This window comes from Condylostylus longicornis, unplaced genomic scaffold, assembly GCF_029603195.1.
Source record: "Condylostylus longicornis isolate FDR11 unplaced genomic scaffold, ASM2960319v2 ptg000006l, whole genome shotgun sequence".
Taxonomy (NCBI): Eukaryota; Metazoa; Arthropoda; class Insecta; order Diptera; family Dolichopodidae; genus Condylostylus; species Condylostylus longicornis.
Genome location: NW_026577975.1, coordinates 729,937 through 753,137, shown reverse-complemented (window position 1 = coordinate 753,137; position 23,201 = coordinate 729,937). Strand labels below are relative to the sequence as shown.

The following is a 23,201-nucleotide window of genomic DNA, read 5'->3' as shown; positions in this document are numbered from 1 at the left end:
AAGAGAATGAAAATTTTTAGAAAAATTTTAGTTCAATTTAAAATAAAAACAAAATTTTAACAAAACCAATATTTAAAATATATCGAAACAAAAAATGAATAAAAATTTATTTAGCATTTTTTATATTTTAATTATAATATTAACAATTAGTTTAAGATTAGTAGAATCTGAAACATTTTCACAATATGCCGGACATCCAGGTAAATTACAATGTTAATATTTTAAAATTAATCTTCCCAAAATAATAAAAATGCAAAAATTTAATAAAAATTAAAATAATATTTTAAAAAGAATCAAAAAACAAACTCCGAAAAACTTCAGTAAAGTTAAGAATTTCAGATTGACAACCCGAAATAGGAAAACAGTATTAAAATATTTTAATACGGCGAATTTTTGCACTTTGTTACATAGAAGCATAAATGTACTTTTTGCAATTACAATAATTAACAATTCACAATCACCATTTCAATTTTTTTCTATAATTTTCTCATATCAATGATTTATTCATTTTTCTTTAAAATAGATCATCCTGGAATGTGCATATATAAAGAACAAGTAGTTCCACCAGGTGATATACAAATTGAAAATAGATGTATTCGACTTATATGTTCACCAAAAGGATGGATAAGTGGACATTCGTGAGTATAACAAAGAATAATATAATTTTATTTTAAATTAATTAATATTAATTTGTTTTCCATAATTTATCTATAATATTATTAGTTGTCCTGATAGTAATCCAGAATTAAAAGATTGTTTCCGTGCTGGACCAGTCAGTGTAAAACAACCTTTTCCAGAATGTTGTAAAAGAAAATATACTTGTGACAATCCTGATAAAACTCAATATGAAGTGATAGATTTTTAAAATTTTTTATTTATAATTGATTATAATTTATAAGTTTGTATAGAAATTAATATTTTATATAATAAGTATGCATTTTAAGTTTTATAAAATTCATTTAAAATAAAGATATATTTCTTACTATGTATGTATGTTACGCCAAATATAATATGATTCTTTTAAAAACGTTTTCATATAAAATATTGCCAAGACAAGGTTTTACGAGCTGATCTTCGTGCATTACAATAGATTAAATTTACAAACTTTAGATTTTAAATCTCAAAAAGGGGATATGAGCAAACTTGTATAGTCTGTCCATCGTCTCAACAAAATCTACTCAAAAGAGATTCACATTTAATCACTTAACCGATTTTTATCTGTTTCAAGTCAAACTAAGTAAAATTTCTCTTGGTAAGATACAAAAAGAACCCATTTCGCATGATGAAATATTTTCGTAATCCCCCAGCGAGAGTTTAAAGCTTTTGTACACAAAAATTATATACTTAATCGAAATAGAATTCGAACAATGATGTCATTTTACTCTCTGACTCAAAGAATTTATCTCTCTATCTATAATGTTTTATACAATATGTATACCTGATGACATTTCATATTTTTTCAAATGACATTATAATAATGGTCGTAATTAAATTACAAATAAACAAAATTAACGAAAAATCAGCACATTTTATAATTCTTTCTTGTACCCGGAATTTACGATTTAGAAAAGATTTTATTACGACATTAACTCTTAAATTTAATACATTTTCGAATTTCTGAACATGTTATACTAAATATTATTAATATTAAATTAAAAATGTCGCATATTATTGTATTTGTATTAAACCGCAATAAAATAATATATAGTTAAAGGTTTAATCTTTAATTTACAATATGGCTTTTTTGATTAAATCTAAAATCCAGTTTATTAATTTTTGCTGACCACCTCATTCAATTTTAAATTAATAAATATTTATAAATTATAACAATTTTTTTAAAGAATCCCATTTTTTTGGTTCTTTTCTTATTTTTAAATATACATACATGAAAAGGTTAATTCTGAATTATTTAATTTTAATAATAATAAAAATATTATTAAAAATTATTATAGATTAAAAAAAAATACAAAGCAAGCAAAATTTAAGAAAGAAAAAATATTTTTCGGAAATAATTTTCTTATATAAAAGAGAATGAAAATTTAAAAAAAAATTTTAGTTGAATTTGAAATAAAAAAATTTTTATATCCAAATTTTATTGAAAAAGGAAAAAACAAAATGAATAAAGTTATATTTAGTATATTTTATTTTTTAACTGTAATGTTCACGAATAATTTAAGACTAGTACAATCTGGAACATTTTCACAATATGCAGGCCATCCAGGTAAATTATTATCAAGCGTTTTGTCCATTGCAACAAACCCCATTGCGACATTTGAAATTTTAATAGCAACAAAAAATGACAGAAAGAATAGCAATTACAATAGAATTTAATCATGAATAAATTTTCAAAAATTAAAATTAATTATTTTTTGTTTGTACATATGCGCATTATTCTCTTAAAACTTCCATTAATTTCAATGACAAAAAAAAAATTCAACGAATTTAATTTTGATTATTAATATTTTTTATAATTTTTATTTTACTTTTTTGTTTTTAACATAAACACTATAGATCATCCCGGTATGTGCGTATATAAGGATCAAATAGTTCCACCAGGTGAAATTCAAGTTGATTTTAGATGTGTTCGACTTATATGTTCACCAAAGAGTTGGATAAGTGGCCATTTGTAAGTGATAATTAAATATTAGTATATTTATTACAATTATTAAATGTATTGAATGTATTTAATATAGATGTCCTGATAGTAAACCAGAATTTAAAAGTTGCACCAGTACTAATCCACTTAATATACAACGACCATTTCCAGAATGTTGTAAGAAAAAATATACATGTAAAAATGCTGATGGTTCTGAATATCAAGAAATAGATTTTTAAAAAATTTTATGTTATATAAGATTGTTTTTGTTTTTTTAAATAAATATTTTATTTAAATTAAAAATATTTATTTTAAATTTAACTTTTAACACAAATTAATTATAATTTTTAAAATGTAAGTTGAAAGCTTTTTTGAAATTTTTACAATTTTTAGTTTTTAAAATTTAAAAATATTTACTTATATTTACCTATTTTCTCTTCTCTTATTTAAATATACAATTTTTCCTGGCACTTGGCCCTTAATCCTGAAAATATTCCTTTTGTAAAATAGTAAACAAAAATCATTCCCTTTTTTTTGCTCTCCTCTCTTCCTTCTCTCAAATTTGAAGTTTTGATTTTATCGAATTTAAATTTGAATTTTTATTTTTCAACCTATACAGAGCTTATTCGTCAAATCATTCAATAATTTCTACATATGTATTTTAGAATTAATTAATGTTTTCTGAAACTATAGATAAAAATTAGAATTAATATTGTTATGAAAATATTTGCTTTTCCAAATTTAGAATAATTTTACCCATCCATATTAAAAGTCTTTGATATACAATATTGAATTGCTTATTTGCCTAAAAAATATATGTATGTGTAAGTATGTGTACATCAACAAAATATATATGTGTGTATATAAATAAAATAAATAAAAAATTAATAAAATCTTTACTCTTTTCAAAATTATAATCAAATTATCAATATTCATAATTATATTAATTATTAAGAATCTGCTAAAATTTCAACTAAAATTAATTCTCAGGCCAACAAAAATAAAAACAAATTGAGAGTATCTTCTCAGTTCTTTTTTTTATTTTGGCAAATAAAATTACTGGTTTTAGAATTTATATTTAATTACCTTATGAAGTAATAATGTGATATGTAATTGTTTAATAGAGGGTGTCATTTATTTTGGAAAATTTTATAAGATGCGAAAAATTATTTCAGTCATGTTGTAAGGCGTTCATTAAAATAGTGTTTACATATACGACAAAATCTAAGATTAAATCTACGATTGTATACGCATAAGATAAACTGAAATATTACATATTGGACTGGAAATACTAGAGGGAGTCAGACTTCAAAAAAATTATTTAATATTTAATTATATTATTAATATATTATTCTCATCAGACTGTCCGTCTTGAGAGAAACAGAATTGAGTAATTTCTATTATTTGACGTAAGACAATTAAGTCTAATTTCTTATTCTTACTCTCGTCGTATTACAACGTAATACGACTTTCATCAAATTCAAAAAAAAATTAACTTGGACTAAATGCTGAATACACTCGGTACAATATTTTTTTTTTCTCCTAACCCAACAAAAATCAAATTATTCCATAAAATTATAAAAAAAAAGCAAAAGCTCTTTTAAATTTAAATATTTTTTGATTTTGGTTATATATAAATGTTGTTAAATAATCAAATAATTTTATAAATAAAATAGTAATCGATAAGAAAAGAATAGATTTTTATTATATTAATAAAAAACAAATTTAAAGAAAATATTTATCTTATTAGAAACAATGAAATTTTTAATTGTAAATTGTGTATTATTTGCATTAATTGCTATTGGACAATGTCATCCCCAAACTCTTCCAAAAAGTAATAAAAATTATTGTACATGTACCTAATAAAATAAACATAAAATAATTCGAACCTTAGCATCTCTAATTATATATATGAATATATTTATTTATAAATTTTTAGAGGGTTGTAATGTAGACGGTTATTTTATTGAGGCTGGAGATGAATTAACAGTACCAGGAAAATGTGAGCTTGTTAAATGTACAGGATTAAACAAAGCTATAACATCTGGGTAAGTACCTGTACCATACATTTATTTCAAAATTGCAATAGTGTAATAATATAGTGGAAATAAATGTATTTACATAATCTGAAATTTAAATCCTAATGGATATAATAGAAAATAAATTAATTCAAGAGTTATTTTAGGCATTTTTTAAAATTTATATTGTATTTTTATAATTACAGATGTCAAGAAAAATCTACAGAAGAAAAATGTTTCAAGAAAACACCAGATACTTCAAAACCTTTCCCTGATTGTTGCCCTCAATGGATTTGTAATTAAATAATTATTTGTATTAAAAAATTTTAGTTATGTATGTAAAATTTTAATTAAGTGATTTTAAAAATGTTTGTATGAGAAAAAATTGAATAATAAAATCTAATGTTAAAAATAACAATGTGTGAATGTGCGTGTGTTTAACTATAAATAACTATGTGTATAAAACTTTAAGTTTCTCAGTTTATTTTAAAAACTAATGCCAATTTCTGAAATTAGAGGTTCATTTTTTCAAAGGGGGTCGTGCAAAATTTTAAAAAATTTTCAATTTTTTGACAAGGTAGGGGGTCCAGGAAAATTTTAAAAAAATTTCGTGCAAAATTTTAAAAAGGTCGTGCAAAATTTTAAAAAATTTTAAATTTTTTGACAAGGTAGGGGGTCCAGGAAAATTTTAAAAAAATTTCGTGCAAAATTTTAAAAAGGTCGTGCAAAATTTTAAAAATTTTTAAATTTTTTGACAAGGTAGGGGGTCGTGCAAAATTTTAAAAAATTTTCGATTTTTTGACAAGGTAGGGGGTCGTGCAAAATTTTAAAAAATTTTCAATTTTTGACAAGGTAGGGGGTCGTGCAAAATTTTAAAAAATTTTCGATTTTTTGACAAGGTAGGGGGTCGTGCAAAATTTTAAAAATTTTCGATTTTTTGACAAGGTCGTACAAAATTTTAAAAAATTTTCGATTTTTGACAAAATTTTGAAAAAACAGTCAAAGATCTGTTTTATATAATACAATTTCCCAAATAAATACTATTTTGGTCAAATAAAATTTATATTGGTTTTTAATAAAAGAAAAAGTTATTCAGTTAAAAACCAAGGAACCAATGAATCTACCTTTTACTTCTGACAAATTCTTTAATCAAATAATATCATCATCGAAACTTAGCTCATTCAGCTGTTATACAACTTAGCTATGATTTTTTCAGCAATATAATTTTATTGGGTGATTGTTTTGAAAAAAAATTCAAAAACTTAACTATAAATTGAAATTCAAAAACTTAACTTTAATTGAAAAACTTATAAAAAAAATTATAAAACGGAATATTGGATATATGTATATAAGTTTTGTCGTAAACGTTAATCTGTCGGAAAATATAGAAAACCAGGCAATTATCATTAGATTCTGTATCAGATATTTTGAAAAAATATTACTCAAACTGAATTTTTCAAAAAACTTTGTCACGATCAGCTGATTTTTGTTTTTTAATAATTTCAATTTGTCAGTTTATAGATATTTATTCATAAATGCTTAAGAGATTTCATCTTACATTAAATTGTTAATTTATTTTAATGTTCATATGACAGCTACTCAGCGAGTGTATCTATGAGACGGCTATCAGCAAAGTTTGAATTTTGGTTGATAGCCGTCAAAAAAAATTAGTGAAAAATGTTAAAAGTGTAAACACGCTGCCTTCAATTGTAGAAGAGTCACATAAAATCAAAATTGAAGTTTAAAATAAAGCAATTCCAAAATATCGATATCTTCTATAATATCGATCCCTTCACCTGTTGGTGACGGCATGCTTGTAAATACAAATTTTAATACATAATTATATACCGGAGATTTCATAACATAAATAAGAGGGAAAATAGACAAAGCTAGAGTGTCATAGCATTTGTTTTCAAAATTTTAGTTTTAATAATTAAAAATGCCTTTCGCAACATTTGAAAAGGTTTATTTAGTAAGCAGTGAAGATTCTGTAAGTAATTTAACTTTAGTTATTCAATCATGCATTGATTGAGTTAAATACGTATTTGTTTACATTTTTTATAGACACATTGCGCATCAAATTTATTAAAGAGTATACCCGGAAAAAAATGGAAAACTGGTACGAATGGTGAAAAATCGGCCTATATAATCTTACAATTGGCTCAACCTGAAATTATTACTGGTGTTGATATAGGTAATGAACATTCAGCTTTCATTGAAGTTTTAGTTGGAAAAAATGGATGTTCACCTGAAGATTTTAAAGTAGGTTCCAAATACCATCTGAGACTAAAATAAAAACTATCACCATTTATTTGTGTTTTAAATATGCTGTTTTGTTTTACAATGTGCAATAGGAACTTGTGCTAACATCATCATTTATGACACCGATTGAATCCAAAAACTCCACCAATATTAATCGTATTAGATGTTTTAATAAATCTGACGAATCTTGGATTCAAATTAATGCAGATGAAAAATGGAGCTTAATAAAGTTTATATGTACCCAACCTTTTAATAAACATGTACAATACGGATTATCTCTAGTGAAAGTCCATATTGCTTCATCTGAATCAAAAGAATTGGTTCCGCAAAGATTTCTAGATCAACAACATAAAATAATTGGAACGAAAACGAACGATTCAGAAATGAATTCCTCTAAATTTATTGGTAACTTTAAACTGCGTGATAATTCAGATGATGATGATGATGATGGCAAGTCAACAACATTGTTTAGTAGATGGAAAACACATTCCTTAAGTTCAGAAATTGAGAGCAAGCAAAATACAGCCGCCTCAATCCGTGATGCTTCTAGGAATGTTCAACAAATCGGATCAGAAAAAAAAATTAGCTTTAATAAACATTCTGATTCTGGTTGGTAAAAATTAATTAGAATTTTTTTTTCCTATTTTAGATTTTCAAATTCTAATTTTAGCTAAACATGACCAAAAAGATTTTACAATATTAGATAGAAATAGAGATGATATACTGTACAATAACGATGACAACAGTTCTAATGATAAATTTGAAAGAAAAATTGCATTAGATAAACAAAAACTTGAAAAGAATAATGAAAAATTTCAAATAAATAAAAAAATCGAGAAGCATAATACGAAAACATCACATTCCCAACAAGATTATTCTAAGCAAAAAAAACAAGGACAACAAAATAATTCATTATCTTCTAAAATTTTTAAAGACCTCTTTGAAAATGATTCATCAGATGATGAAGTAATACCTGTTGATAAGTCACCAGAATCAGGTTCTTTTAAGACCAGCAAAAACAAAAAAAGACCATCAGAAGAATTGAATTCACCGGATCCCAAACGAAAAAAGAATAGTCGTAATTATAAGCCGTTCAATAGATTATTGGATGGTGTTGTTTTAGTTATTAGTGGAATTCAAGTAAGTTTTTATAATGAGTATTTATGATGCTTTATTTTCATAAATTTCTTTTTTTTTTGTACAGAATCCTCATCGGGCCAATTTAAGAAGTAAAGCTTTAGAGCTTGGAGCTAAATATAAACCAGACTGGGATAACACATGTACTCATTTAATGTAATTATATGAATATATTTACATACATTATTCCATTTTGTTATTACATTAAAAATTTATACTTAGATGCGCATTCAAAAATACACCAAAATATAATCAGGTCAAAGATAGCGGAGGTAAAATAGTTAAAAAGTCATGGATTGAAAATTGTTATAATCTTAAAAAACGATTACCCTGGCGAAAGTACGCTCTTAATTCCGACGATGAAGCTAAATCTGAAAGTGATGAAGAAATATTAGATATATCGCTAAAGCCTAATTCACCAGAAATTATCAAAAAAAATATCAAACATTCTCCAGAACCTTCAACGTCGAAAGATTCGAAAGAAACTATAAAAACTCCAAACAAATATCCTATTAAAATAAAAGAAAGTATTTCATATGGAAATGATCATTTAAAGGAAAACTCCGAAAAACACAAAAAAGAAACGCAAAAACCAATTATTAATATTATTGATGAAGACGATAAAATTGAAGATATTATTACTGTTGAGGAAAAAACAAAAGATATTTATGATGTGACTACCGATGAAGATGAGTTTACAAAATCAAAAAAACTTAAACTACAAAAAAATGGAAACAATTTTTTTGCAAATATGAAATTTTATTTGGAACCAAATTTAAGTGATGTAGATAGGAAAAAATTAACACATATGATTGAAGAATTTGGTGGTTCTATATGTGAGACAACCAAAAGAGTCAATTATATAATTACAAGTCAACGTGATAAATATTTGAATTTAAATAATTTCAATGGCGAAATTGTAAAGCCTCTATGGATTTTTGAATGTAATGATATGGAATGTTTTATTCCAACTAAAAGATATGTATAATGTTAATTTTTGTTGTAGATAACAAACATATTTTTTAAACTATTTAATTTAAATTTCCAAAAGAAAAATTTATTGTTTTATTTTTAACTAACAGATGTTTTGCGTAGTATTTGGAAATGTAATACAATTGATATGTCGTCGTTATTATGAGTCATAAATATTTTTTGCGAATTTTCAAAAACTAAAAAAAAAAATTATTTTACATAATCCACGAGCTTAGTTTTTCAATTATCCATAAATGAATTTAAGTAATTTTCATTACTTAGTCATAATTAAATGTGTTTATAAAAAACAAAGAACAACTGCTTTTTACATTAAATTTAAAAACAGATTACAATAAGAAACAATGAAATGAAATAATCATCTCTTACGCAAAATATTGATGGAGCAAGAACCCTTCCTAAGTTGTTATTATGCTGAAATAATTTTAAAAAAATATGTGTCAATTTTTATGCGTTTTAAAGCAAAATTAAATTTTTTTTTTTAATTTTATGATTAATCTGTGCAAGACACTATCTTATCAGCTTACTCTCACACTTATTTTTTTCAATAATATAAGTAGCATAATATAATTGGCACTGTTAATAGAATATCATTACAGTTCATACAAATATCAAGTTTTCAAAAAAGGTTATCATCTAATTTAAAAATAAAAATATTGAATAAATTTTTTGGTTTATTTTTTCTTAACAATATGTAAATTGTAAATACATATGTGCTCTTAATCTGTATTTTGTTTTAAATCTATCCAAATTCAGACACTGTAACTGATTTTCTTTAATTTTTTACGATATTTAATAAACAAAATTTTTATTTATTAATTCACAGCTTTAATTTTTTTCATTTATTTTCGATTACAATTTTATAGTAATAAAACTTATTTTTATAACTAAAAATTTGTTCGTTCAATATTTTATTAATTATTTTGCCATTTTAAAAAGACATGAGAAATTAATTAAAAATTAAAAGTATATTCAGTAAATATATATAAAAAAAAATATGAATGCATAGGTACTTTCTAAATAAGAGAAAGATTAAATATATAAGAAAAATATAGAGTTTTTAAGCAGCAGCAAATCCAGCTTTTTTCTCTACACACCATGATCTAGAGTTACATTCATCTGCATTCTTTTCATTGGCACACCAATAAGATGGTCCCCATGTACATCTACTTGCCCCAACAATTGTATTTTCATTTGTTGAACGTTTCTTACGATTTTTCATAATATTACCACCAATTTTATGATAAGATTGTAATGGTTTTTCATCTACGTAACATTTACCAATATTTTGACAAATTATTGAAAGATCAGTATTACGTTTAATTAAATTGAAAATGCTTTCACCATAATATGCAATCAAATCTGAACATTTTCCATAATATTTTGCTGGAATTTCATTGCAAGCTTCAATAATAATATCTTCTTCATTCATATCAGAATTTTCTTTAATTAATGGATATAAAGCTAATACAGTACCATGGCAAACACCACATTCTGTAATTTCTTCAATTGCGTCAACATGAAATTCATGTGAAAAACAAAGATTTATTCTTGTACATATTTCTTTTGGTGGCATAGTATCAATAAGTGCAATTATTAAATCACTATATTTGTCAATGAATTTATCACAATTTGATGCAACAGTTTTTGGCATTTTTTTACATATATTATGAACAGTCGTTTTTATTTCATCTTGAGTTTTTTTATTTTTTAATTCATTTTCTAATTTAGCCATGATAAATTCACATAAAACGCATTCTTGGCCACCATTCAATGGAGATGATTGATCATCATATTCAATTGCTTTCGATACAATTTCAACATTCAATGAAGAATCTATATTTGAATCTTCTTCGGTTGAACAAAGTAACATTTGTCGGCAAATTTCCTCAGGTGCCAATTCTTCTAAAATTAAATCAGCAATTTTATTTCCAAACTTATTTATATAGTTTGGACATTCTTTTTTAATTTGATGTATTTGTTCACATGCTTTTTCTAAAGCTTTAATAATATCTTCTTTGGTTTTATTTGTATTGACTAGTTCAGATTCAGCTCGTTTTACAATTTTTTTGCATAACGTACATTCGATGTTTCCTATGTTATAACTGTAATCGATACCACCTATGGTTTTATCTAATATTTCGTTTGTTTGAATTTCATGATCAGAATTATCAATTATTTGTATATCAATTGTTTCTTCAATATCCTGACAAAGTTTAAGGTATTCACAAATTTCTTGTGGTGTCACATTGCTAAGTAATTTTTCAATTAAATCTTTTGAATAAGTTTTCACGAAATCAAGGCACTCCTGTTTCAAATTTTTCTTCATATGCGAACATAAATTATTTAAAACATCTTGCACATGTTCCTCTGTTCTGTTATCACTTATCAGTTGTTTGGCTTCGGTAACTGCAAATAAGCATAATGGGCATGTTGGTTTATTATTTTCTACCTCGTGATTTACTTCAACAGGATTTGGCAATATAACTTCCATGTCTTTTACATTTTTTGGGCATAATTTAATTTCTGGACATATTTGACTGGGATCAATACCTTGTATCAATAAAGCGATGACCGCGTCACCATACATATCAACAAAATTGTGGCATTCATTTTGGACTGCACCTGGTAATTTATCGCAAGTATTACCAACAATTTTCTTAATTTTGTCTTCATTTGAGGGTGTCGATAAAGCTTCTTGAACAAAATGTAAAAAGTACTCGCAGAAAGTACATAATTCCCCATTTTCAATTAAATCGGCAGCGTTAGGTGCACCCATTAATTTATCTATTGGTAATTGCATAGCTTGAATTTCTTCTTTTAGGAAAACTGGCTCATCTGCACCAAGTAATTTCTTTGGTTTTGTTTCTCTTTGATATTTAGATGGAAGTGATGACGGTAATAACGGCATTATCGGGCGATTTGTGAAATCCAAAGTAGGTGACCCCTTTTTGCAAACGCCAATCATGAAACAAGCTCCATTTGGATCCAAATCATTTACTAATGTGTTATAAATTACATCGTAATATTGATCAACAATGCTTAAACATTCATCTTTGAATTTTTTTGTTTGTTTACAAATTCCTTCTAAAACTTGTTTAAATTCTGAAACGGTAGTATTTGCTGTTAAAACATCCCTCATATGTCGTATTAATTGTTCGCATAATTCACAAGCAACATCATCATCATTTAATTTTTCTACAGAATCATGAGGCACAACTCCAATTGAAGACAGTGGTCTAACGTCAATTTCTCCAACATTATCTTCATGCTGATGATAATATGATACAGCGCAAACTCCACTTAAATGGCAAATATTCTTTACACTAATATCTTTTTGAATTTGTGCATAAATTGTTTCAAAGTTGGTAATTGCAACATAAGCGCAAGCATCTGAAAATGAATTAAATAAACCACAAGCATGTAGCATGTGTTCTAAGAAATCATCACGACTAATCTTTTGGAACTTTTGAACTATAATGTCAGCAACCTTCGAACATTCATCACATGATAAACTTTGCTTTCTAACTATCATTGTTGGTTTTACAGTTGAAACGAATTCTTCAGGTCTTTCTGTAACCATCTCTTCAAGCATTTTGTCTATGTTTGCATTGTTACATAATCCTGCTACTGAACACACAACTTGTGGATTCATTTGAGAAGCAAGAGCTTCTACTAATTCTGGAGCAAAATTATCTACAAATTTTATACATTCTTTTCGAACTGGTTTTAATGGTATTAAATTACATGAACCTTCGAACACTTCTTTTATATCACTTTGCGTTTCATTACTTTCTAACTGATCTCTGGCTTGTTTTACCATATCAAGACATATTTTGCATATTGAGTCATTATCTTCCGAAACCGTTTGTTTTTCCCAAACTGTTTGAATACAATGGCGGACTGCATTACAATTTTTCGCGTTAGTTATATTATAACACCAATATGATGGTCCCCAAGTACATTGTGAGCTACCTATCAAACCTCTGCCTTGAACTTGCGATAAAAACGCAAATCCAATCAAAAAAGTGCCTACTACGAAGCACAGTGATTTCATTTTTTTTCTTAAACTCAATTCTTTGTTCTTAATTAAGATGACTTTTTCTTATCTTCACTGACTAATAATCAAATTATTTAATTATTTATTCTGAACTATTGATAAAAAAAGATCTTTCTTTCGTAAGCTTCGTAATTATATGAACCAAATTCTTTGTCTAAATTTATTTTACAGAATCACAAATTTAATAAAATCAAATGACGCATTTTTTTTTTTTTGTTAGGTGGGGGTTGATATTTTTGTATACACGACCACACTAAATTTTGACATTCAGATGACAATCCAAAAAAGTGACTTGCCAAATTACTATTATTTTTTGAAAAATATTCCTTGAAATTTTCAAGTTGTCGAACCGATAAAACTATTAGCTTGATTGGGAGATTGAAAATGACAAACTAATATATAACGATTGGTAAATCAAATTCAATTAAGCCAATATCAAATTCAAGCTAAGTCCAAGCAATATTTGTAAACTGTACAGATTGAAATTTTAAGTTACGTACCCGATCCGCCATATTAAGTAAGTCTTTTCAAATTAAAGAGATTTTTCTGGTTTACAATTATTCTTCTGGAGTGAAATGTAGTGTAGTGGATTTTACTGATCTAAAATTCATTCAGTAAATTCTTTGTACTAGAATATATCACGAAGTACGCTTAAACGATCTCGTAATAGTTTAAAGAGTGTGTAAAATGAGGAAAGTTTTTAACGAAACTGCTTTTAATTTCTTTTTTGAATTGATGATTATCAAAAATTTCTTACCAGTCAAAAAGAGAAAATCAACTTTTAATTTATTTTTATTAAAATACCTTATTAGAATGATACAAAAAATTTATTAATCTTAAGCTTATTTAAACAATCATTTCCAATTCTCTAGCATAAAATATTACTTGTTCTGCTAACTCTGTTGATGGAAGAGGTTCTTTTGGTTTTGTTACATTAGTACTGAAATAAAATACTTCATCTGATTCAAGATGCCATTTCTTTTTTGCTCCAAATGCACGAACTGCATCTTTGCTCTTCAAATTCAATCGTTTAGCGGCTTCTTTGATAGAAATTTTATCATATGATTTTTCTATACATGCGCCAATTTCATCTCGAACTGTTTCCAAAAGTAAATCCATAAAAAAATTGTATATTTCTGGATGAGTTCCATTCTACTTACGCAAATAAATAAAATTACTTTCTTGATTTCACAAAAAAAAAAAAAATTAAATTACCTTTGCTTCAAATATTTTATTATAACGACCTTCCATTATATATTGCTCTAAGGCAAGAATTGGTCTTATAAATTCGTTTGTTTGAATCACTTCAGCTGGTAAAAGTTCTAATTCAATATGAAAATCGGATACACGATTTCCTGATAATAAAAACAATAAATTCAAACCAAGAAGTTTATACATATTTTCGGAACCGCCAATTATATTTCTTAAAAATTTAATATTTATTTAAAATTATTGCAAATGATTCTTCTGGTATAAAACTATATACTTACTTATAATCATAATAATGACATTTCAATTGTGCCATATATCTTTCAAATGCTGGTATATCCTTGCTAGCAACACTATATTCAACAGCAATTTCCAATATATTACGAGACAAAATCATTTCATCTTTGGAAAGTGTTGTTAACTCTCCAGTTGGTAAATATGAAAGTTTAGTGAGAGCGATCTAAAAATATCATTGAATTAATAAAATTAACGTTTGATTAATTTAAGCAATTTATTTTTGGTGTTTTCAATTTCCTACATTTTTTTTTTTTTTTTTTGAAAGCATCTTACCTTAAGATCATTAATTAAAGGTTCACACTTTTTTAAATTAGGAGTAGTTTTATTCCATTCGGTTTTAATGTCTTGATATAAACATTTAATATCTGCCATATTTTCAGCAAATTATTAATTTTTATTTAAGTAGTTAAAATACAATACTATATTGAATGACTTTTATTTTTGCTTCTTCATTGAATAATGATAGATAGTAAATTTGACAATTCCAAATGCCATGAGATAAATTCGAAAGTCAATTGCGTCGCTGACTCAATATATCAATTTAATCAGCACAGTATTGACTGTATCAGCACACAATGTGACACAATGTGCAAAAAACAATTTTAATTAAATTAGTTTCTATTTTTACAAATTAAATATTTTACAAAATTGTTAAATGATCCCAAAAATTTCAATTAAAAACAATGACATATTCATAAAACATTTTAATAAAATTATGAGAATTTTCAAGATTTTAATTCCTACATAATGTAATTTTTTATTTTCTTACAGTAATAAAAATGTTTATTCTTTTTCCGTAAGATGCCACTGTATTTGTAATTTTTGTTGACATTGCGATTAGGTTAAACTTTTATTAGAAATTCATTTCGTTTTCATTGAAACTGCATTTTGGCAGTTCTGTGTGTGATTGTAATTTTGATTAAATTGAAATTATTTGATTTAATTGCTACAAAAATAAAAAGAAAATTTTTTTTTTAATAAAAAGTAATATATGTATTTAATAAGATGGTGAAACATTTGGCAACTTTCATGAGAGATAGAAATCATTGCCGTGGTGCATATTACAGAGTGAATATTAAAGAAGAAATTGAAAAATTTAAAAAGTAATAAAAAAAATTTAAGATATTAAAAACCATTTCAAAAATTATCTTCATTTTAAGTGTGTACGTACCCAATATCGTTCTAAATCAGGAACAAATATAACAAGATCCTTATTTACCTTTACGCGTATAAATAACGTGAATGCAACAATAATTGCGGCTTATTATTCATAAACATCGATATGTATATAATAAAATATATAAATATATATGTTCATAAATATATTTAAGTACATAAATACATAATATATATATGTAATATATTTGTATTTATATGTGTGTACATACATATGTGATATATTTAAAAAACAAAATTAAGTGCCCACTTATCTATGTATATATATATATATATATATATATATATACTTAGATAGACAATAATTTCTTTTTTTAGATATTGCATTGCAATGTACACAGCAAAAGTTTTTATGGATTCAAAAAAAAAAAATTTTTACGTAAAAGGGAATTCCCCGCAATTTTAATCGTAATATTTTTGTGATTCATTAGAATGCATTAGAAATTTTTGCATAATATATTTCCATTCAACAATTCCAAAAAGAAAGGGGCTTTACTATTTAATTCGTTTTTCGTATTTACAGAAATGGAAAGGTACCTTATCATTTTTCCGAATATGAAAATCGAATTAGATAGCAAATAGTAAGTCCTCCGTTTGAATTCGAATTTTTCATTATTATTTAAATTGCGTAACAAATTAAAGTTGATTTTGCCATAAACCAAGTACAACTTTATTTTATTGGAGAATCTACATAAGAACATATTATACATATGTATAGCTATAATGTATAATATCCAATCATTTATATATGTGTAATGGTTTGTTCTTAAAAACTTAAGAACGGAATTTTTTCTTTCAATTGTTCATTATGCAAATATACATTTTATGTACATATGCACATGCCCTCAATAGACCTAAAGTTCAAAGAATAGTTTAAACATTATGTCTACAATAAACCTACTAGTTTAAACTAATACGTCTATTATGTCTACTGCACGATTGAAGATAACTCTTTAAGGAATTTTTTTCATTAAAAAATAAAAAGATCTTTAATCCTATTATATCACTTCTTTTTTCTTTTGCTTGTTCTTTTTAACTTTGAACATATGTACATACATACGTAAGTTAACATATCCTTTTTAGCATAATGCAAGAGAAAATTTGTAAATTTTTTGATTATATAATCTAAGAAAGTGAAAAATGGTTATTGTAATAGGGCAATTATTTTTTAAATTCATTTCAGACGAAATCCAAATGAAACGCCAAAGATAATATTTGACTTTATGGCTTGCATTGCTATGGTAGCTGATAAAGATCCTATGGATGTTTTTACTGGAGGTCGTCAAATAGTATGTGCAAATTATGCAAAACAACTTTGTGAACACTTTAAAGAACTTGGAGCTGAATTAGTTTTCTTTATTGATGGGCCAATTAAAAAATGTAAAATACCGCATCATATTGAAAACTCAAATCAAAAGTATTTGAATCAACAAAATATATTTGAATACATAAGGAATGAAGAAAAACCGAAAATATTTTCACCTTCTCATAAAATGTCAGTTTATATAAATAATTTTCTTACAACAATTAGAAGTTATTCAAAAATTTCTATATCATTTGCAAATGAATGTGATTTAGATATAGCTAATTATGCAACACAATGTAAAGCATTAGCTGTAGTTACATGTGACACAGACTTTTTAATTTTTCCTGGAAATTGGCAGGTTTGGATATCAATTCTTTTCAATAGAGATCAATTTACAATTTTTGCATGGAATAAAATGAATTTACTGAAAAACTTGAATTTGAGAAAAAACCATATGCCAATTTTTTCAACTTTATCTGGAAACGATTTCGTAAAATATGAATATGTTCAGGTAGGTATATATAAATAAGGTATAAAATTAAAATATCAAACAATCAATATTGTATTTAGAAAAGTTCTTATTTTAGTATCTCCATAAAAGCGAAGATAAGGAAAAACCAAAACAAAAATATTTGGCAGAATATATTTTGAAAGAATTTCCAAGAGGTGTTCCTCTCACAAAAGATCAATTCAATAAACTGGCAAAACTAGTTTATAATTATGGTAACAATAATATTACTTTACAAAAAGCCAAAGAAATCGTAAGCTGCAGTTTGAATTCTTATAACTATGTAAGTTTATGTCTAAATCATTACCAATTAAAAAAACTATAGTAAATCTACATCTATTAAAAATTAGTTCTTAAAAAATTATTTAATGTATTTCTATGTAATTTTTTGGACTTTTTAGGATAAACGTGAAAAACCAAATGTGGAAATATGGTTGAAACAATACATTCAATCGACAAATTCAATAGTGCCTTACATGATACTGAAAGATTTTATTTTAACTATAAATCAATCATGGATGGATATGTCACTTACCGAATTTAAACCATATAGCGAACTAGTAATACCAATAGTTCGTCGTCAAATGGGTATATTATTGGATCATAAACGTGAAAAATATCCTGAAAGAGATATATGTTTCAAACCAAGTCATGAGGAGCCATATCAAATAAAAAAATTTTCTCCAATTTACTATGAAAATGGAACAGTACCAAATTTAGAAGATCTGCTACGATCATCAAATTGTACTTCAGGAGATTGTGATTCAGAGAATATGGAAAATACTGTTACTGAAGAAGAAAAGTTTTCATTGCTTTGTTGGGTATCTTCTACAAAAAATGAAATTTTAGCAACTGAACAGTTGCTTAAATTTCGCGATAGTCCATTCCTTTTACCTATGATGTGTGGCAATTACCTTGTAAAGGTAAGAATTACTTTAAATTAGTTTTAACAACGATTATGGGAATAGATATTTATTTTTTTGTTTATATTAAAACGTATATGGAAAATTATTTAAGTTTCCATTTTTTCTATTTTAATGCATATTCAATTACAGTAATTAAATTCTTTTCATATATTTATATAAGTCTTGTATTTTTTTTATTACAGGAAGCCCAAATTACAATTGAAGAAGCTGATATTTTACTAATTTCTATAAATGAAGCCATGAATTCTAGTATGGAAAAGTTATTGTCATTAAAACCACCTGAAATAGTTAAATCAAGACACGTTTGGATTTCTTTAGTATATAATCGTCTTTTGGAAATTTTTAGAAGTTCGTTAGCTGTCTGCGGATTATATCGCTACTCTAAAATATCATATTTTGATGGATATATTTTTCATAAAATGATGCAAAAATATCCAATATTGAGCGAAGATATTAAGCAACGGGAACTGGAACGTATTAAAAATTATAGAATTTATGTTTCATAATTCTTATATAGAGACTTATATATGTATAAATTATTTATTATATGTATTTACATCATTAGATTTTGTAATTCATTTTAGTAATAAATATGATGTATATTTTGTTGTTTTTTTTTCTATTAATTTGTTTATTAACTTTTATTTTTATTAAAATAAATAAATTAACATTAAAAAAGTATATTTTTATGTTTGTATTTTGTGTAAAATTTTAATTTTAATTTAAAGATTAAATGCAACACATAACATGCAAAAACGAACAAAATTAATTGTTCGTCTCCCTTCATAAGAGGGGTGGTTTGGTAAAAGCTATACATGTATTTTCTAATATTCCGGCAAACGTATTTTTCAAGAATAGTAGGTATACATACTTCAAATTTCAATTTTAAAGTATTTATGCATTTACAATTTGTTTTAATCTAATTTGTTTATTCTTCTAAGCAAACTTATTGCTATGCTAAATAATTCTATCATTTTATTGCTATGCTATAAAATTCCATTTCTTTAGATATTTTTTAGTAGGCAATAAAGCGATGGAATCTTTATTTCATCAAAGATATTTATAAGTTGGGAAAAAATTAAAAAGAAATTCGAAATTGTCGATTTGGTTCGAGTATTTTATACAAACATTTGATGAATATCGTATTATTTTTTTAAAATGCTCGACGAAAGAATTATTTTACACATTGAAATTTTTTTTCACATGTTGGTAGCAGTACAAAATTAAGTTGTAACAGAGCTTTTTCGAAAATATTTTTTGTATATTTTAATCATTTTGTCACCTATGAGAAAATTGTAAAAGTATTAAAGTATCCAAAGCTTAAAAGTTGAAAATAAAAACTTTATACCGTTTAATAACAACGGTTAAATGATGAAATTATACATTTATACACATACAAGTAAATACATACTCTCAAATGGTTATCATTATTGGTGTGTAGGGTGTGTAGTGCCTGTTGATCGTATATTATTCAAAGTTTTGTGCTTTTTTTTTTATTTTCTATTTTTCTTGTTTTGTTTTTTTTTTTTTATTAAAATTGTGTTGTTTCTTTCTTTTTCGTCTTAAAGTTTTGCTATTGTTATATTTTTCTTTTATTACTTTTTTTTTTTGTATTATAAAGAAAATTATAGTGAAAAAAAAAATTGTATATTTTTTTTTGTACAATTTAAATTGTATATGTTGCACAATCAGTCTTCTAAAGCTCTTCGGTAAAGACGGTGTAAAATTGTTATTATTAGAGAAGGTGGTGGAATCGCGAATATTTATTTTATTTATTTTTAAAATTTCTATTATAATTTTCTCTTTTTCTTATTGTTGTTATATTTTTCTTTCCACAATATTTTCCCTTAAGAAAATTAAACAGTTTTTATAATAATATTAATAAAAAAAAAACAAGTTCTTTTATATAAAAATTTAAAATAAAAAAAATTTAATTATAACCACTATTTTGTTAATTACGATATAAAAAACAAAGATAAAATAATTAAAAAAAATACAAAATTTATTAAAAAAAAAAACTGATTAAACACATTATTAAATAAAATAAAAAATAAAATGTTTGTGTTTCTAAAAAAAAAAAAAAATTATAAAAAACATGAAAAATATATAAAATTAAATTTTTATAATTTATTATATTAAAATTTTTTAAGACCTTTTCTTATATTTTTATATATTATTTTGATAAAAATTTTGCATAATTTCTCTACATTAATAAATTTTTAGTTGAAAAAAAACACATTTATAAAATTGAAATTTTTAAATTCAATTTCAAATACAAAATATTTTTAATTATTAAAAAATTATATAAAATAGAATATTTTTGTAATTTTTCCTATACATATTTAATTTAACAACGAAAAACTATTAACCGCAGGTTTTGTTTTTTTTTTTTAAATAGACAATTAAAAAAATCATTTTAATAATCAAAACTTTTATATAATTTGAAAATTACAATTACAAATACATATATATATATTATAAAATTGTTTAATAATATTGTTAATTTTAAGCATTATAAATTAATATTTATAAAAATTTTTAATATTTTACAAAACAGCCTGTTTCTATATATAACGAAATTAATGCAAAAAATTAGACGAAATTGATCAAAAGAGTTTGAATATAATTGAAATTTTTTTATTTAATTATAATTTATGTCTATTTATATGTTCATAATGTATTTATTATTTATTATACGAATTAATTGAATCTAATATTATAAAATTTATTGCGTAGGTTTGCCAATTTAATCTTAAAATTAATATTTTGGAAACTAAAACAAAAGAAGTTAAGGAAATTAAATAATCCAATAAGAAAACAATTCTTTAAAAATCCAAAAATTTGATTGCTTATTCTAAAACAAAATAAGAAAAAAATTTTTATATTTAAATTGAAATTTAATCAAATATTATTGATTTCGAATTCTGGTAAAATATTGAGTAAAATTTAATTTGATATTAACAGATATTTTTAAAATTAATCGGATTTTATAAAAAAATTTATTCATTTGATTTTGTAAAAATTTATTGATTGCGTATACTCTTTTCCACGTTGAGCATTATTTATGTATACGTTATACATATAATAGTTTTATACATTATGTGTGTTAGACATTCATGTATTATTTTATAATTAACAAAACATATTTTTTAAAATAGCGATTAATCGGTTTACAATGTCCAATAATAATTCTGTGATAATTCCAAAATATAAATTCAATATGAACTTAAAATATACGTATATTAATTGATTTATATATAAAAGTATGTAACATGGGCTTAATTTATATGATTATTTAAAATGTAAATATAAATAATTTACAAATATACAAAAAATTTCTTAAATTTAAATACATATTTATAATCTACCTTTTTAAATAATTTTCTTTCCGTTTTTATTATAAAAGTGACCGGATTTTTTTTTTTTAAATTTAATATGTTATTTGCAAAATTTATAAATATATACAATATTACAAAATTAAGAAAAATAAAGAGATAAAAAAATTAACAATTTTCAATAATAAATAACAAAAGAAATATGTACAAAATAATATGAATTTATATATATATATAATAATGTGAAATAAAATAAAATAAACGTAATTTACTAAAAATAAACGAGATTTCTTTTTTTCTTTTTTTTTTTTGCAAAAGAAAAAAAATTAAGATTTGCTTTTCTTTCACTTATAAATTTATATTTTTTATTATAGCCATTGCTAAAATAAATAACTATACATATTTATATACACGCAAGTTTAATTAAAAGAAATTGTAAAAAAAAAAAGTAAATACATGTAAAATTTGCAAAAAAAAACTGAAAATTTTCTTAAATTTAACAAAAGAAAATAAGATATTTTAAATTATTAATACATTTAATGAATATTTTTATATTGTAGGACAATATTGTACTCTTTCTCACGTCCCTCCTCCACCCTTCGATTAAAATGTGTGTTCAAATTTGCTGCAAAGAAAGAAATTTCGAAAAAATTCCGAAAAAAATCGATTTTCAATTAAGATCTTGAGTTTTATATATTGTAAAATAAATATTTTCAATACAAGAGTCAGGAGTTTCTACAACATCACATTTTGCAAATTGTTAAAAAATACAGTTTTTGATAGGCAGTATATAAAACCAAATATTGCAAATAATTTGAAAAAATTGTAAATTAAATTTTTAGACACTGCTTAAATGCAACATAGAAACTTTTGTTTTTGCAATATTGGAACTCAAGATGTAAAAATAATATTTAAAATTCAAATAATTTTGCATTATACAAATTCAATTAACACATATGAACATAAGAATAACTTATAAGAATGTTCTAACTTTTTTCTACAATACGGGGATTTTCAATAATTCGAATATATACTTAAAATTCTAATTTAAATCTTAAATATCTTTTAAGAAATAATTTTTTTTGAATCATTACATATGTATGTATTAAAATTACCAAATTTGCATTTTCAGATTTTTAATATCTAACATTTTAATTTACTTCAAATTTTTAAGCATGCTATGATTTTCAAATGAACTTCTTTTGTAGTAAAAATTTATCAAAAAATTCTACATTTGAATCACATTTGAAAATTTTTTGATTTTGATTTATCGAATATACATAATTTATATTAAGACCTAAGTTTTTGAAAATCCCAATAAAATGTAACAATAAAATATTATTTAATTCTATTATTAAAATTAAAGTTAAATTAAGTTGAG

General features: G+C 24.1%; 5 protein-coding genes across 7 annotated transcripts in view; 3 read left to right on the top strand and 2 right to left on the bottom strand.

Moving 5' to 3' along the window:
- Positions 1–6,424: 6,424 nt before the first annotated feature.
- LOC129617692 (DNA repair protein XRCC1) lies at positions 6,425–9,666 on the top strand. The gene is made up of 6 exons (XM_055532808.1): positions 6,425–6,604; positions 6,679–6,876; positions 6,969–7,485; positions 7,547–8,016; positions 8,081–8,169; positions 8,236–9,666. The coding sequence occupies exons 1-6, from the start codon at positions 6,554–6,556 to the stop codon at positions 8,999–9,001; spliced, it is 2,091 nt and encodes a 696-aa protein (XP_055388783.1). The 5' UTR covers positions 6,425–6,553; the 3' UTR covers positions 9,002–9,666.
- A 286-nt stretch (positions 9,667–9,952) lies between these two features.
- Positions 9,953–13,246, bottom strand: LOC129617685 (prosaposin). Its single transcript, XM_055532800.1, has one exon. The coding sequence runs from the start codon at positions 13,058–13,060 to the stop codon at positions 10,064–10,066; it is 2,997 nt and encodes a 998-aa protein (XP_055388775.1). The 5' UTR covers positions 13,061–13,246; the 3' UTR covers positions 9,953–10,063.
- Positions 13,247–13,837: 591 nt separating this feature from the next.
- On the bottom strand, positions 13,838–15,018 carry LOC129618433 (26S proteasome non-ATPase regulatory subunit 8). Its single transcript, XM_055533168.1, has 4 exons — positions 14,843–15,018; positions 14,554–14,732; positions 14,279–14,486; positions 13,838–14,215 (listed from the first exon to the last, which is right to left on the bottom strand). Exons 1-4 carry the CDS (start codon positions 14,939–14,941, stop codon positions 13,910–13,912), a joined length of 792 nt encoding a protein of 263 aa, XP_055389143.1. The 5' UTR covers positions 14,942–15,018; the 3' UTR covers positions 13,838–13,909.
- Positions 15,019–15,459: 441 nt separating this feature from the next.
- Positions 15,460–19,166, top strand: LOC129618361 (uncharacterized). Of its 2 annotated transcripts, none has more exons than XM_055533123.1 (5): positions 15,460–15,672; positions 16,929–17,562; positions 17,639–17,842; positions 17,961–18,482; positions 18,668–19,166. In XM_055533123.1, exons 1-5 carry the CDS (start codon positions 15,575–15,577, stop codon positions 18,989–18,991), a joined length of 1,782 nt encoding a protein of 593 aa, XP_055389098.1. In that variant the 5' UTR covers positions 15,460–15,574; the 3' UTR covers positions 18,992–19,166. The 2 variants fall into 2 exon arrangements, with proteins under 2 accessions (XP_055389098.1, XP_055389101.1); XM_055533126.1 differs by having other exon boundaries at positions 15,589–15,732.
- A 1,008-nt stretch (positions 19,167–20,174) lies between these two features.
- Positions 20,175–23,201, top strand: part of LOC129617245 (probable serine/threonine-protein kinase DDB_G0282963) — a 41,664-nt gene continuing 38,637 nt past the window's right edge. For both annotated transcript variants that reach the window (XM_055532586.1, XM_055532582.1), the window contains exon 1: positions 20,175–20,229. The gene's annotated coding sequence lies outside the window, so the exon portion shown is untranslated. The remainder of the gene's footprint in view (positions 20,230–23,201) is intronic.